The sequence below is a fragment of the Xenopus laevis genome, chromosome 2L, assembly GCF_017654675.1.
Source record: "Xenopus laevis strain J_2021 chromosome 2L, Xenopus_laevis_v10.1, whole genome shotgun sequence".
NCBI lineage: Eukaryota > Metazoa > Chordata > Amphibia > Anura > Pipidae > Xenopus > Xenopus laevis.
Window position 1 is genome coordinate 149102660 of NC_054373.1, and position 12577 is coordinate 149115236.

Genomic DNA, 12577 nt, shown 5'->3' on the forward strand with positions numbered 1-12577 from the left:
AAATATTGATTTATTTAAAGTTAATGACCAACGTTTTGGCCTCCTCCAAAGCCTTTCTCAAGGTACAGAAAATGGTAAAATACGTGCTTTAAATACATGTAATGGCGGGTTAAAGACAGCAACACCCTTAATGACGTACAATTTCCGTCAATGCCCAGCGACTATCATTTACATAAATAACATTAGCTGTTTCCTATGTACATTACCCACACTAAAGATGGAACCATCAATTACTTATACCCCTATATGACACTTCACAGTTAATCATTATCGTGATCTTAATAAAAAGGTTAAAAAGTTTAAAAACAAAGCAAGATTGTAACACATTTGTTTCATCAAGTTAATAATATGCTAAGGGACAGATTTACATATGGTCGAATATCGAGGGTTAATTAACCCTCGATATTCGACTTCCGAATGTAAATCCTTCGACTTCGAATATCAAAGGATTTTTTCACAACGATTTTTCTACGACCAAAAAAACATAGGAAAGCCTATGGGGACCTTCCCCATTGCACCTAACAATGCACCTCGGTAGGTTTTAGGTGGCGAAGTAGGGGGTTGAAGTTTTTTTAAAGAGACAGTACTTCGACTATCGAATGGTCGAATATTCGAACAATTTTTAGTTCGAAACGTTCGTTTCAAAGTAGTAGTTGAAGTAGCCAATTCGATGCTCGAAGTAGCCAAAAAAACATTCGAAATTCGAAGTTTTTTTTATTCTATTCCTTCACTTGAACTGAGTAAATGTGCCCCCAAGTGTTACTAAGTGTCTTCTGTTTTCTCTGTGGATTCCCTGACTGTGTGTATTATGATAAATAATATACTGCGCTATTGTAAACTATTAAAAATTATCTTGGAATTCCATGACCTGCATAAAATCTTTGGCCTTGTGCCTTTATACAATCACAGAACTCCTCTGTATTTTATAATATCCTTATATTTTACTGAGGGGGCTCATTATTTACTATATACAGTGCTTTGTGATGTCATTGGCTTTGAGCCTCATGCCTTAATTTATGGAAATCTTCAGCGACGGGTCAGTAACCTGATATTTTACAATAAGGGTGCACGTACATTATAACACACTTTTTGATGGCCATGCACCAATGACTGCGTCAAGACAGCATTTCATATGTTTTAAACCACAACATTGAAAAAAGATGACCAATTGCAAATTTTCCCATATTATTTAATTAGAAGACTGAAGGGGGAATTCAATTCACCAGGTATTGTGTGAGATTTTATTAAATCCAATTTCAAAGAATACGCTTGCTTAATTTAATTGCAATCCCTTTGAAATCAGTGCAGTGCAGCAATTTGGATTACAATTGGTACTCTTTATTCTATCAATAATCTGATAACCTTTCTATTGGCACCAATTAAAAAAAGCTCGAAGAGAAAACAGGAACTTCATTAGCTCAAACAACAGCAGGGAGTGGCTGAGAGTACCAACATGGCCGCCATCGTCGCGCGCGCTTTTATACAACCTCACGCCACGATTTGCATTACCCCTTCCGCAAAAGAGAGTGTGTAGCCCAGCCAATGAACATTCAGAAATCGCCCACACTCAACCAATCGGAATAATGTGGTGACGTCAGAGGCTAGCGGGGCTGAAAGCTTTAGAAAAAAAAATCCCGAAAGCTGAGCGAGCTGGGAAGACCGGGTTGACCCGGTGGTGGGAGAAAGATGGTTTGCGGGGGTTTCACGTGTTCCAAAAATGCGCTGTGTGCGCTCAATGTGGTGTACATGGTAAGTACTCAGACCGACAAATGACTTTTAGGACGGTCTCCCTCTGGCAGCCTTTATCTATTGCCCTTTCTTCCCTCAGTGTAAATTGATACACCCCTCCCTAGTGGACTTTACCCCCGTCGACTTCCTGCCCCTTTGTCCTCTTGCCTTTTGTGTTAGAAACGCTTGTCCCCTCCGTGTATGTGTGTGTTCTCATTGGTGATTGTAAAGCCTGTGTCATTCTTTAGCCTCAGCCCTGCCAGGATGCCAGAGAATGTAATGTCCGCTATGTGCAGTTTCCTTCCTGTTATTTAGTCTCCACTGACACGTGACTTAAAGCATTATGTTAATGAAACCTGAAGTACAAAATAAATACTAAATGCCATACGTAATATTAAAATAGTAGCCTGATTAGGAAAATAGACAATTCTTATATATGTCACTTGGTTTAATCCAGATTTTAGGATGATCAGGAAATGCAGGAACACGTGACTGTGTGACGTCATCCCTGATGTTGGGCAGAGGTGGATGTTTGTACTCTTGGTGATCCTTTCATTAAGACCCCCCATAAACCTGTGCTTACATATTATAATATGCATTTCATCCACTGTATTTGCTTTATACTACTTTTATAGACCATTTATCTCTTTACATACACTTTCCTTTGTATGTCATACATCAGCTCTCATTGTATATCAGTCAATGCCTAAAATGACATGTCATGTAGAAAGTTCTGCTATACAAGCGTTTAAAATACAGCAGAACCCCCATTTTACATTTTTTAGGGGACAAGAAAAGATTAGTGTAAAATCAGGAAAATTATGCATTCTGTATTGATGGGACCACAAAAACTGTATAAAATGAGGGAGGAAATAAGGTTTTTTTTTACTTTAACTTTAAAGGGATCCTGTCATCGGAAAACATGTTTTTTTCAAAATGCATCAGTTAATAGTGCTACTCCCAGCAGAATTCTACACTGAAATCCATTTCTCAAAAGAGCAAATAGATTTTTTTTTTATATTCAATTTTGAAATCTGACCTGGGGCTAGACATTTTGTCAATTTCCCAGCTGCCCCTGGTCATGTGACTTGTGCCTGCACTTTAGGAGAGAAATGCTTTCTGGTAGGCTGCTGTTATTCTTTATCAATGTAACTGAATGTGTCTCAGTGGGACATGGGTTTTTACTATTGAGTGCTGTTCTGAGATCTACCAGACAGCTGTTATCTTGTGTTAGGGAGCTGTTATCTGGTTACCTTCCCATTGTTCTTTTGTTTGGCTGCTGGGGGGGGAGGGGGGTGATATCACTCCAACTTGCAGTACAGCAGTAAAGTGTCATTGAAGTTTATCAGAGCACATGACTTGGGGCAGCTGGGAAATTTTGTGGACACTGTTATTAAGACAAGCCTTGCATCATCTCAGAATCTTGTTTGTGCACCAGAATGGGGGACCCCATGTCCATCCCCATGCCCTGGCTACACAATTAAATGGTAAAGAGAACAGGGGAATGTGGGGAGAGCAGCAATGTCTAAAAAGTGCTGAATGGAAAGTGAAAGTAATTGTCTACCTCGCCTCTATGCCCAGGGCATTGAGGAGGGGCAGACAATATTTTATTGACAGCTGAGATGTTTAAATGAGCTTACAACAGCTATGAATGCTTTAATAAAATATAGAAATTTTATTTCATGTTTCATTTGAAAAGGACATTTATTATACAGCTTTTTGTGTCTGGGTGACAAGTCCACTTTAAGCATAGTACAGTTTCTGAGGGATAGATCCGCAGATGGAAAAGGGTAGAGTGTGACTGGTCCTTTAAGTATAGTGTAGAACAGGGATCCTCAACCTTTACCCATGAGCTGCATTCAAATGTAAAAAGAGTTGGGGTGCAATACAAGCATGGAAAAAGTCAACGGAGTTGCCAAATAAGGGCTGTGATTGGTAGCACCTATGTGGACTGGCAGCCTACACGAGACTCTGGTTGGCAGTACACCTGTGTTTTTATGTAACCAAAACTTGCCTTCAAGCCTGGAAGTCAAAAATAAGCACCTGCTTTGAGGCCACTGGGAGCAACATTGAAGGGATTGAAGAGCAACATATTGCTCACGAGCCACTGGTTGGGGATCACTGATGTAGAGATTGATATTCTGACACAATATGCTGTTGATTTTTGTTATTTGCATTTTTTGAGATATTTAGCTTTTTACTCGGCGGATCTCCAGTTTGCAATTTCAGCAATCTAGATGCTACAGTCTGAATTACCTTAGCAACCATGCACTGATTTGAATAATAGAATGAAATATGAACAGGAGAGGCCCTGAATAGAAAGATGTGTTCTTAAAAAGTAGTGATAATAAAACATTTTTTTTAAATGGGGTAAGTGACCCCCATTTGAAAGCTAGAAAAAGACAAAAGAGCCAGGCAAATAACTCAAAAACTATATGATAGAAATAATTAAGATCAATTGTGAAGTTGCTAGAAATTGGACATTCTATAACATATTAAAATGTTAGCCCAAAGGTGAACCACCTCTTTAGAGATCCTGCTGAATTACTCCTGGGCCTTTAGTAGCAGACAGTACTTATAGCACATTGATTTGTTTGGCTGACATTGGAGACTGATGTGACCCAGTGTAGTAAACCGTTCCATGCAGGCTTGGTCCTCTGTAAACAAGTGAATCCCAGAGCTGCAGTGCTTATCTGTACAGGATACCATGACGGGTACCTTAGATTGTAAGCTCCATTAGGGCAGGGACTGATGTGAATGATGAATAATCTCTGTAAAGTGCTGCGTGAATGTGTCAGTGCCATATAAACACTGTGACTAGGAGATACATTAGCAAACTTTGAGTAGCCTTCATTTGTGTCAAACAAAGATTTAAAATGCAGTGTTTGCAAGTTTTGGCTGACACAATGGTTTGGAATTCTAGTTACACCGAGCAACATCAATATGTGCTTTATTCAGTCTGGGTGTAATGACTCTGCAAATCTAAAGTGGGAGGAAAAGGGGTAAAAGAAAGCTGGATCTCATAATAATTCACTGTTTAAATTTTAACTATACAGCAGAAGTGGGTCATTATTTCAATTCTGTTAAAGACCATGATGCCCAGTGTTGTATCAGTATGTCACCCCATAGTCCGTCTGACAAGCCCTGGATAAAATGCAAAAAAAAGCAGCAATTTTATACTGTTTTTATATTATTGTGTCCATTTTGTTTCTTCTCTCTTTCCTAGCTGGTGGGTGTGCTGTTGATTATCGTCGCAGCATGGGGTAAAGGCTTTGGAATCGTCTCCAGTATACACATCATTGGCGGAGTGATTGCCATTGGAGTTTTCCTTCTACTCATCGCTATCATTGGTTTGATTGGGGCCGTCAGTCATCACCAAGTGATGCTCTTTATTGTATCCTTTGTGCTGTGTGTTAAGTGACCAAGTGAAGGGCAGAGAGTGAGAGTCTCCACTGGAATATCCAGCAAGTCAGTCAAAACCTGTATCTCCTTTATGCCTCAGGTTTTCTAAAGTGTATTACCTGCTCCACAGAATGTTAGTGTTCTGGATTTGCTAAATGTCTCTGATTATTTTAATAAATGATCACTTTGTTTGTATAATCAATAATAAGCGATTTCCTTAACACGTTACCCAGTATATGGTTGTTTTGATTCTGGTCTTTATATTTCAGTTTATTGTCTCATGTTCATGTTTAGCGATGAATAGATCACAGCAGGTAAGTGTTTTGGCTGCTAAATCAGTTTTGCTTGTTAGAGCTCAAACCATTGTCAATGTCACCCAATGAAAAGTTTAGTCATATGTATCTCTACTGGATCTGCTTAAAGTGGACAAAAACCTGCAAAACAAATGACATTTACTTAAAGATGTCATTTGAGCACAGTCAGCTTATTTAGAAACCATCCAAATTGATCTGATTTAGCCAGATTTTTCCCTGTCTGGGATATAGCTGGCTTTCACTCTTTGATAACTATGTCTCAGGTGAGAGAGGAGTGTGGGAGAGCAGGGCATAACTAAGAAGAAGGAGAGAAAAATCCATATTCAGTGGAACTTTGCTCAAGATGTGTTTGCATTTTTTGAGTGTGAATTGCATCATTTCTAATGTGCATTTATTTGGTGCTAGTCCGTTGCATGGGGTAAGTGTAACATGAAAAGGGAGCCCTGAAATGCACAACTGCTTGAGCCAGCCTCCCTTGCATCTGTGCACCCGATTATTTGCCTCTTCTTCTGCTAGAGTTAAAGTGTATTGTGAATGGTACTTGAACAACCACAATTTTACACTTGTGTTACCAAGACCTCATGAGTATAAAATTGTTTAATACAATCCGCTCCATCAGCAGGTGTACACTACAAATGGTGGCAGCAGATAAATGTCCTTCAATACCTGTAACATTTATAGCCTGTTCTAAGAATGACACAAACATCTTTCCTTTGGCTGCTAATAATCAAGAAATGCTAAGCCCCTAGTCGGTACAAAGCTCAGTCTGTGTTGTCAGACGCTTCTTTGGAGAGTTGCTTGCAAGTGGCTTTGTGCGTAAACACTGTCTGCTTTCAGATACCCACACGAATAAGTATATTGTAGTCTTCTCCCCCCCCAAAAGTCTAGAGAATAAGAAAAGTATGCCTAGCCTTTATTTATATATATATATATATATATATATATATATATATATATATATATATATATATATATATATATATATATATATATATATATATATATATATATATAGTAAAAGAGAGCCAAATGGCCACTACTATATCAAGTATTATAGTAATGATGCGTAATTCTTCTGATACTGTGAATGCATGGTTCTTGCTAGCATCCCACCATTCAGTGGGATTAAACTACTGAGGCATAAAGAGATGAATAAACAGTAGAAAATAGGGTTTTTAATCCAGGAATGTCTCTGATCAGAGTTCCTCTAGGTGGTGAGTTAGGAGTTGTTTTTGAGGAGCAGATGGTGGGCCACAGGTTGGATGTGTATGAATTCTGCACACACCTTGTGACAACACAGTTGAAGGATGCTGGGAGATGTAGTCAAGCAACATCTGGGTGACCCAAGGTTCTGGAACAGGTCCTTTTATGGCATATGCCAAGGACTTCTTGGAAAATTTCCTGAAAGGGGATGGTCACCTTCCAACATGTTTTTGTAGTTCAGTTTCAGATAGTTCACCAGAAAGTTCACTTTCTATTTGTGACCATTTTTCTAATATTGAAGATTACATTTTCATTTTTCACCTTCCTTTGTCTTTCTGAAGCAGCTCTTTTGTCAACATTAGTTGATAAATTAGTTCTCTTTGACCCCGCTGAGCAGAATCCCTGTAGTGATGTGCGGGCTGGCCTGGGACCTGCTGGTAGGACGGTTTCGAGCCGGCAGCCACAAAAAAAATCTTAGGGTGCTCCCTTCCCTTCTCCCCACCTGCAACCTCATAATTCTGGCTTCTGGCCCAGTAATTTATAGACTCGTCTGCCCTGCCCCTTTCGTGACATCATCGTGGGCGGGCGTGGGTCTATACATAGAGGGGACGGAGCGGGCTGGGTGATTGGGGGAGTGCGGGTCCAGAAAAACTCGACTGCACATCACAAAATCTCGGTTTCATTAAAGGCAGCTGTTATAATTGATACAATATTTGATAATATTCCACATTTACTGCTGAGAAATGTATCAACTAATGTAACAGTTGTAACAGTTCAGAATGGAAATCAATTGGAAAAAGTCTTTATTTCTGGTGAATAATCAAAAAACAAGAACTGAAACAAGTGTTTAAAAGGTGAACAACCCTTTGAAATACAATAATCTTACAAAAAATAAAACCAATCCCACCTAATAGTGTGTGTGCTGTTTCTGTACATGGTATAGATGATTAATAGGGGAGGGCAGGAATAATGGAGAGAATTAACGAGTGCATTTTTATTAGCTACTTCGGAATCAAGTTAAATGACCTTGAGTAATTAATTTTAATTTTCCTGTGCAGGAGTATTTACTGAATACAACATGGAACCGGATGAGCAATGAGACAAGACTGAATCTAGAAAAAACATTGGATTGCTGTGGCTTTTTAAACACTACAGAGGGCAGGGATGAGTTTAAACAGGATGTTGCTCTCTGCATTCAGGTATTTCCTTATGTAAAGATCTGGCATCAAAACATTTTGCTACTTACTCTTTGGCAGTGCTGTTCATTCAAGGCATGACTTGCTCATGCAGCGGTTTGAATGCCAGCCAATCCCCATCAGTTTTACTGCCTAGTGGTACATACAGCAGGAGAGTGACAAGAATGAGTAGGGACATGAGAGAAAAAAGCACAAGTATAATGTCAAACAAATAAAAAGTTGGGGGAAGGATTTTTTGAAGAACTGTACGCAGGGTGGGGAATGGGGCAAATACTTTATTGACAAACAAAGGTTTTCTGACATCCTGCGGTTTGGCAGAAAGTAATCATTGATAGCTGAATTGATTGTTTGTCTTACAATTGGAACAAAATAAGTGCACCCTGTTTTAAGTCTGTGCCATTTATCACTGTAAAGGAATGCTTACTTTGCTTAATTGTAATGGGAAATTTATAATTTCAGGTACATGATGTACACTTAACATAGGGGTGTTTATGCAGGTTTTCTGTATGTAGCTGCAAATGAATGATACACAGGTGAAAAAAAAAATGTGACCTGCACCTGATTTGAATCATCTTGGGATAGTATCACCTATATCTATTTTATATAGAGCAGGATGTTCTTTGGCCAGTCATGCCAAAGGGAGTCCAGTCCCACATTTATAGAAATCATTGTACAAATCTTAGGACTCACATCAGTTCAAAGCTACATACAGTTGAAGGTCTTGAAGGAGCTCAGGATGATTTGTTGAAATTTTCCAACCTGCCCAAGCAAATCTGACAGAGCTCATTCTCTAAAGGAAATTCATATAATAAAGGTTAATGGTTGACTCCTATCTTGTGCAGGTCTGTTCAGACCCTCACAAATGCCCGAGCTGTGGGGATAAAATGTTAAATCATGCAGATGAAGCACTGAAAATCCTGGGAGGCGTTGGACTTTTCTTCAGTTTTACAGAGGTAACTTTCCTTCTAGATTTACTTTTAGACCAAAGTTTATTTTTAATATATTAATCTGAAACAATGTCTTTTTATAATAGCTACAACATTTCTGTGAATTTGGGAGTTGCTGACTGCAGACATGTCATGCGAAAAATGAATATATAAGGGATTACAGTAGAAATGTATGGATCAGTGAACCCCTGCAATATTGTGTTTATGCTACAAGTCTTTCTGTTTCTACTGTCAATACCAGTTGCAAAAGTTTCCATATGTTTGATGTGAATAGTTTGCTACTATTACAGCACTAAAGCTGGCCATACATAGGGAGATCTCTCCCAGATGTACCCACCTTGACGGGTGATATCAAGGTATATTGTGCTGATCTGATTGTGGGCCCTAGGGCCCAACGATCGGATCACAACGAGGGCCGAACCTATGCGGTCCTCGATCCAACGGGATTTTTAAACAGATGACAATCAGGGAAGTCGGAGGGCCCCCATACACTGCCCAATAAGCTGCTGATTTAATATGTCGCCAATTAATATCTGTCTGTGTATGGAGGAGGCCCTTACTCAATTTAATGAATTCCTGTTTTATTTTGTGAAATATAATTTAGCTTTTAAAAAATTAAAAAAAAAAAAAAAGGTTAAAATAGAAAGATTTATTTATTGATAACTTATTTTCTGGTCTGTCTCTTTAACAGATTCTCGGTGTGTGGCTTGCTTTCCGCTATAGGAATCAGAAGGATCCCCGTGCAAACCCCAGTGCTTTTCTATAGTACTCTTTCTATTTTTGCTTCCTGACTCGTCAATCATGTAGTTTCTTCTCCTGTATCAGCCTCATTCCTTTGCAGATCACTTCTCCCCTATGGGCAACATGTTCCGTCATGCAAGGACATGTGATGGGGAGAAGCAGACCCCTGGCTAAACCTCAAGAAATTGGAGCTTCCTTCAAGAATGCAATCGGATCACATTTGCAAGTGTTCATGAATTAAATAGACGTTGTGCATGGGTGTGGGGTCTTAAAAGGACATTTAAAAAACGCAGTAGTTTTTAATATTTTAAAATGCAAACTGCAATCTATATGGAATGCTGAGTCCTTCACAAGATGTGAAACAAGGGGTCACTTTTTCTTTGCTATTCTTTTAAAGAGCGGATTGGATGATGGGCCAGTGTACATATACATATATTTATATATACAAGAATACAGGCCTATTGTTCTTGAGATGATGTTTTTTTTTAAATAATACAGTTTAAAGGGGAACTCCACACAAACAACATGATTTCAAGCAACTTTGCAATATACATCAATTAAAAATATGCAGACTTTTCATGATTTTTAATGGTTTGGAACAGTTCCCTAAGCCTAGCCCCCTGCTGATCTATCTGACTACTTTGCTGAGCTGGCTGACTACTGTTACTTTGTATCAACAACCAGCTATCCTTAGCCTGCATCCTCCAAACCCCACAATTCCCTGCACATGTGATTTCAATAAGGAAAGGAACATCATAGTGCAATGCATTGTGGGTTTGTAGTTCCTGCATGTTGTCTGTAAGCTGTGGAGAAGTTGTTACAATTTGCAACATCAGTGTTTAGTCCCTCCTTCCCTGCCAGGATTTCAAATGATGCAGAAAGAGAAGAAATGTTAACTATACTTTTGAAGAAACGGGTAACTGTGATGCGTATATTAGGGGTTTCTGTGCTATGTGGGCCTCTTTATCAAAGTTTTGTTTGGAAGCGGAGTTCCCCTTTAAGTAGTGGCAAAAGAAGAGTGAAGGCATTAGGTCAATAAACAGAAGAAGTGGGTTATGGCTTCCCTGACTGCTTTAAGTATTTTAAGTTACCTGGTAAGATTATGGACTATAAAATGTGTCGCTTGACAGTTCTTTTCCACTGGTATTCAATGAATTATTGCTGCAATGCTTCATGTGGTGACAATCTGCAGCATTGTCCTTTTGTGACAGAAATGTTGCTGATGATATAGGCCTATACAGAAACGGACAAGTGACCCAATTTAAAGGGATTGAAAAGTTGCCCCATTCTTTGTAACAATAACGTGTATGTGAAAATGTGATCTACTGCAACATGGAACTATGACTTATTAAAGAGAAACTCTGAAGCAAAGTGAGGCAGTTGTCATTAACACTCAGTGCTGCTGTGCTACAGTATATGAGGAAGGTGGGCTCATTTCAGTTGCAGAACAGTGTTGTCTTGTTTGTAGGTTTCTTTTCTGTTAGTTTCAGCATATGGGAAAACTGACACTAATAATTACAGACACTGCTGCTGATTTACATACATAGGTGCTAATGTGCATCCATCAGCAACACTGATATGTGAAATGTAGCACCTATGCTTGTAAGTTATCCCTGCTGTTTAAATAATAAGTTGTTAAATGGGTAGCCCTTGATGTTCACTTTAAAGCTGTGGCCATAGGTAGATGAATATAGATAAATATATATAATGTTTCAGAAGGACCCGCACACCATTTTCTTGTGAAACAACTGTGCTTTATTTAATGCATATCCGACGTTTCTGCCCCCACTAGGGCCTTTCTCAAGGATGCTTGAGAAAGGCCCTAATGCAGCCCGAAACGTCGGATATGCATTAAATAAAGCACAGTTGTTTGACAAGAAAATGGAGTGAGGGTCCTTCTGAAACATTATATGAAGCAATTTTGACCCTTGAACCCAGGAATATCTATAATCTGGCAAGAGTGCATACACTGGACTTTAAATAAATAAATATATATATGTATATGTTGCAACATGTGGACCCGTGTATGGGGCCCTTGGAGGGTCCTACCTCATTGATAGTAAACTATTTAGGCAGAAATGTATCGGGCAGGTTTGAAAATCCCATTAGGCAGGAGCAAATCTGCATGTTCATACGACCCTAATTATCATATATCATTATTGGCTTAACATTTTGGATTATTCTGATTTGACCCACCGTGTTGGTGTCCAAGTCAGGTAAAGATCACTTGTTTGCTGACCTCACCAAACGAGCAGATATATGGCCAGCTTTATGTAAAGCCGTCCAGCTGAAGGCCTTGGCTCCAGATCAAAGTGCGTGCAGACATTTTTATGCCTCTTGCCATGCTTTCCTTCTCAATAAACAGTACTATTTGTTTCTCTTGCAGTATCCAAGTATTTAGTAATGCCAGCATGCACTAGGTCTTAAAATAGGGGGCACCAAATGGATAATGTTGGCCAGCCATGAAAGAAATTCTTTGATTGTCTGCTTGTTTGGAAGCATTCGTCATGTCTGTGCAGGTTGTTATCACTAGGTCTCATGAATGATTTTGCAGAACTGATCCCTATCCCTTTGACTAAATGCTGTTACATGCCCATTCCTTTAGTTAGGAAATTTCAATACAACTGATTTGACCCTGTCGCAGTGTCTTAATAATTGCCCTATGAAAAGATGTACTCCAATAAAGTGTTCCGATTTTGGTATGTTTGTGATCATTTGGTTGCTTGAACCAATTGTATGTAGCTGTGACCAGTAGAGGCGCAATATCACCAATTCCACGCTCTTTCTATCTCTGGCTTTTACCACTACATTGTGTTTCCTTTAGTTTTTTTGTCCTATTATCTAATTTAAATCTAATTTAAATTATCCAGTGTAATATTGTTTGTTTCAGGTAACATCTTTGTAATTCGACCATAGTTCTCTAAGTATGAAATACTAGTGATTCTGCCAAGATTCTACTATCTTTATAAACAAGCATTATCCAGACCAAAACATTATTTTATTGAATGAATTTTTTTCTTATTTTGTAAACTCTCACCCCTGCTTC

At 38.8% G+C, this 12577-nt stretch overlaps 1 protein-coding gene across 1 annotated transcript; it reads left to right on the forward strand.

Moving 5' to 3' along the window:
* The first annotated feature begins 1624 nt into the window (after positions 1-1624).
* tspan31.L (tetraspanin 31 L homeolog) lies at positions 1625-10902 on the forward strand. The gene is given in 6 exon segments (NM_001086181.1): positions 1625-1749; positions 4955-5122; positions 5364-5444; positions 7706-7846; positions 8686-8796; positions 9482-10902. Coding segments are annotated over 6 exon segments (639 nt in total). The 5' UTR covers positions 1625-1686; the 3' UTR covers positions 9557-10902.
* Positions 10903-12577: the final 1675 nt, after the last annotated feature.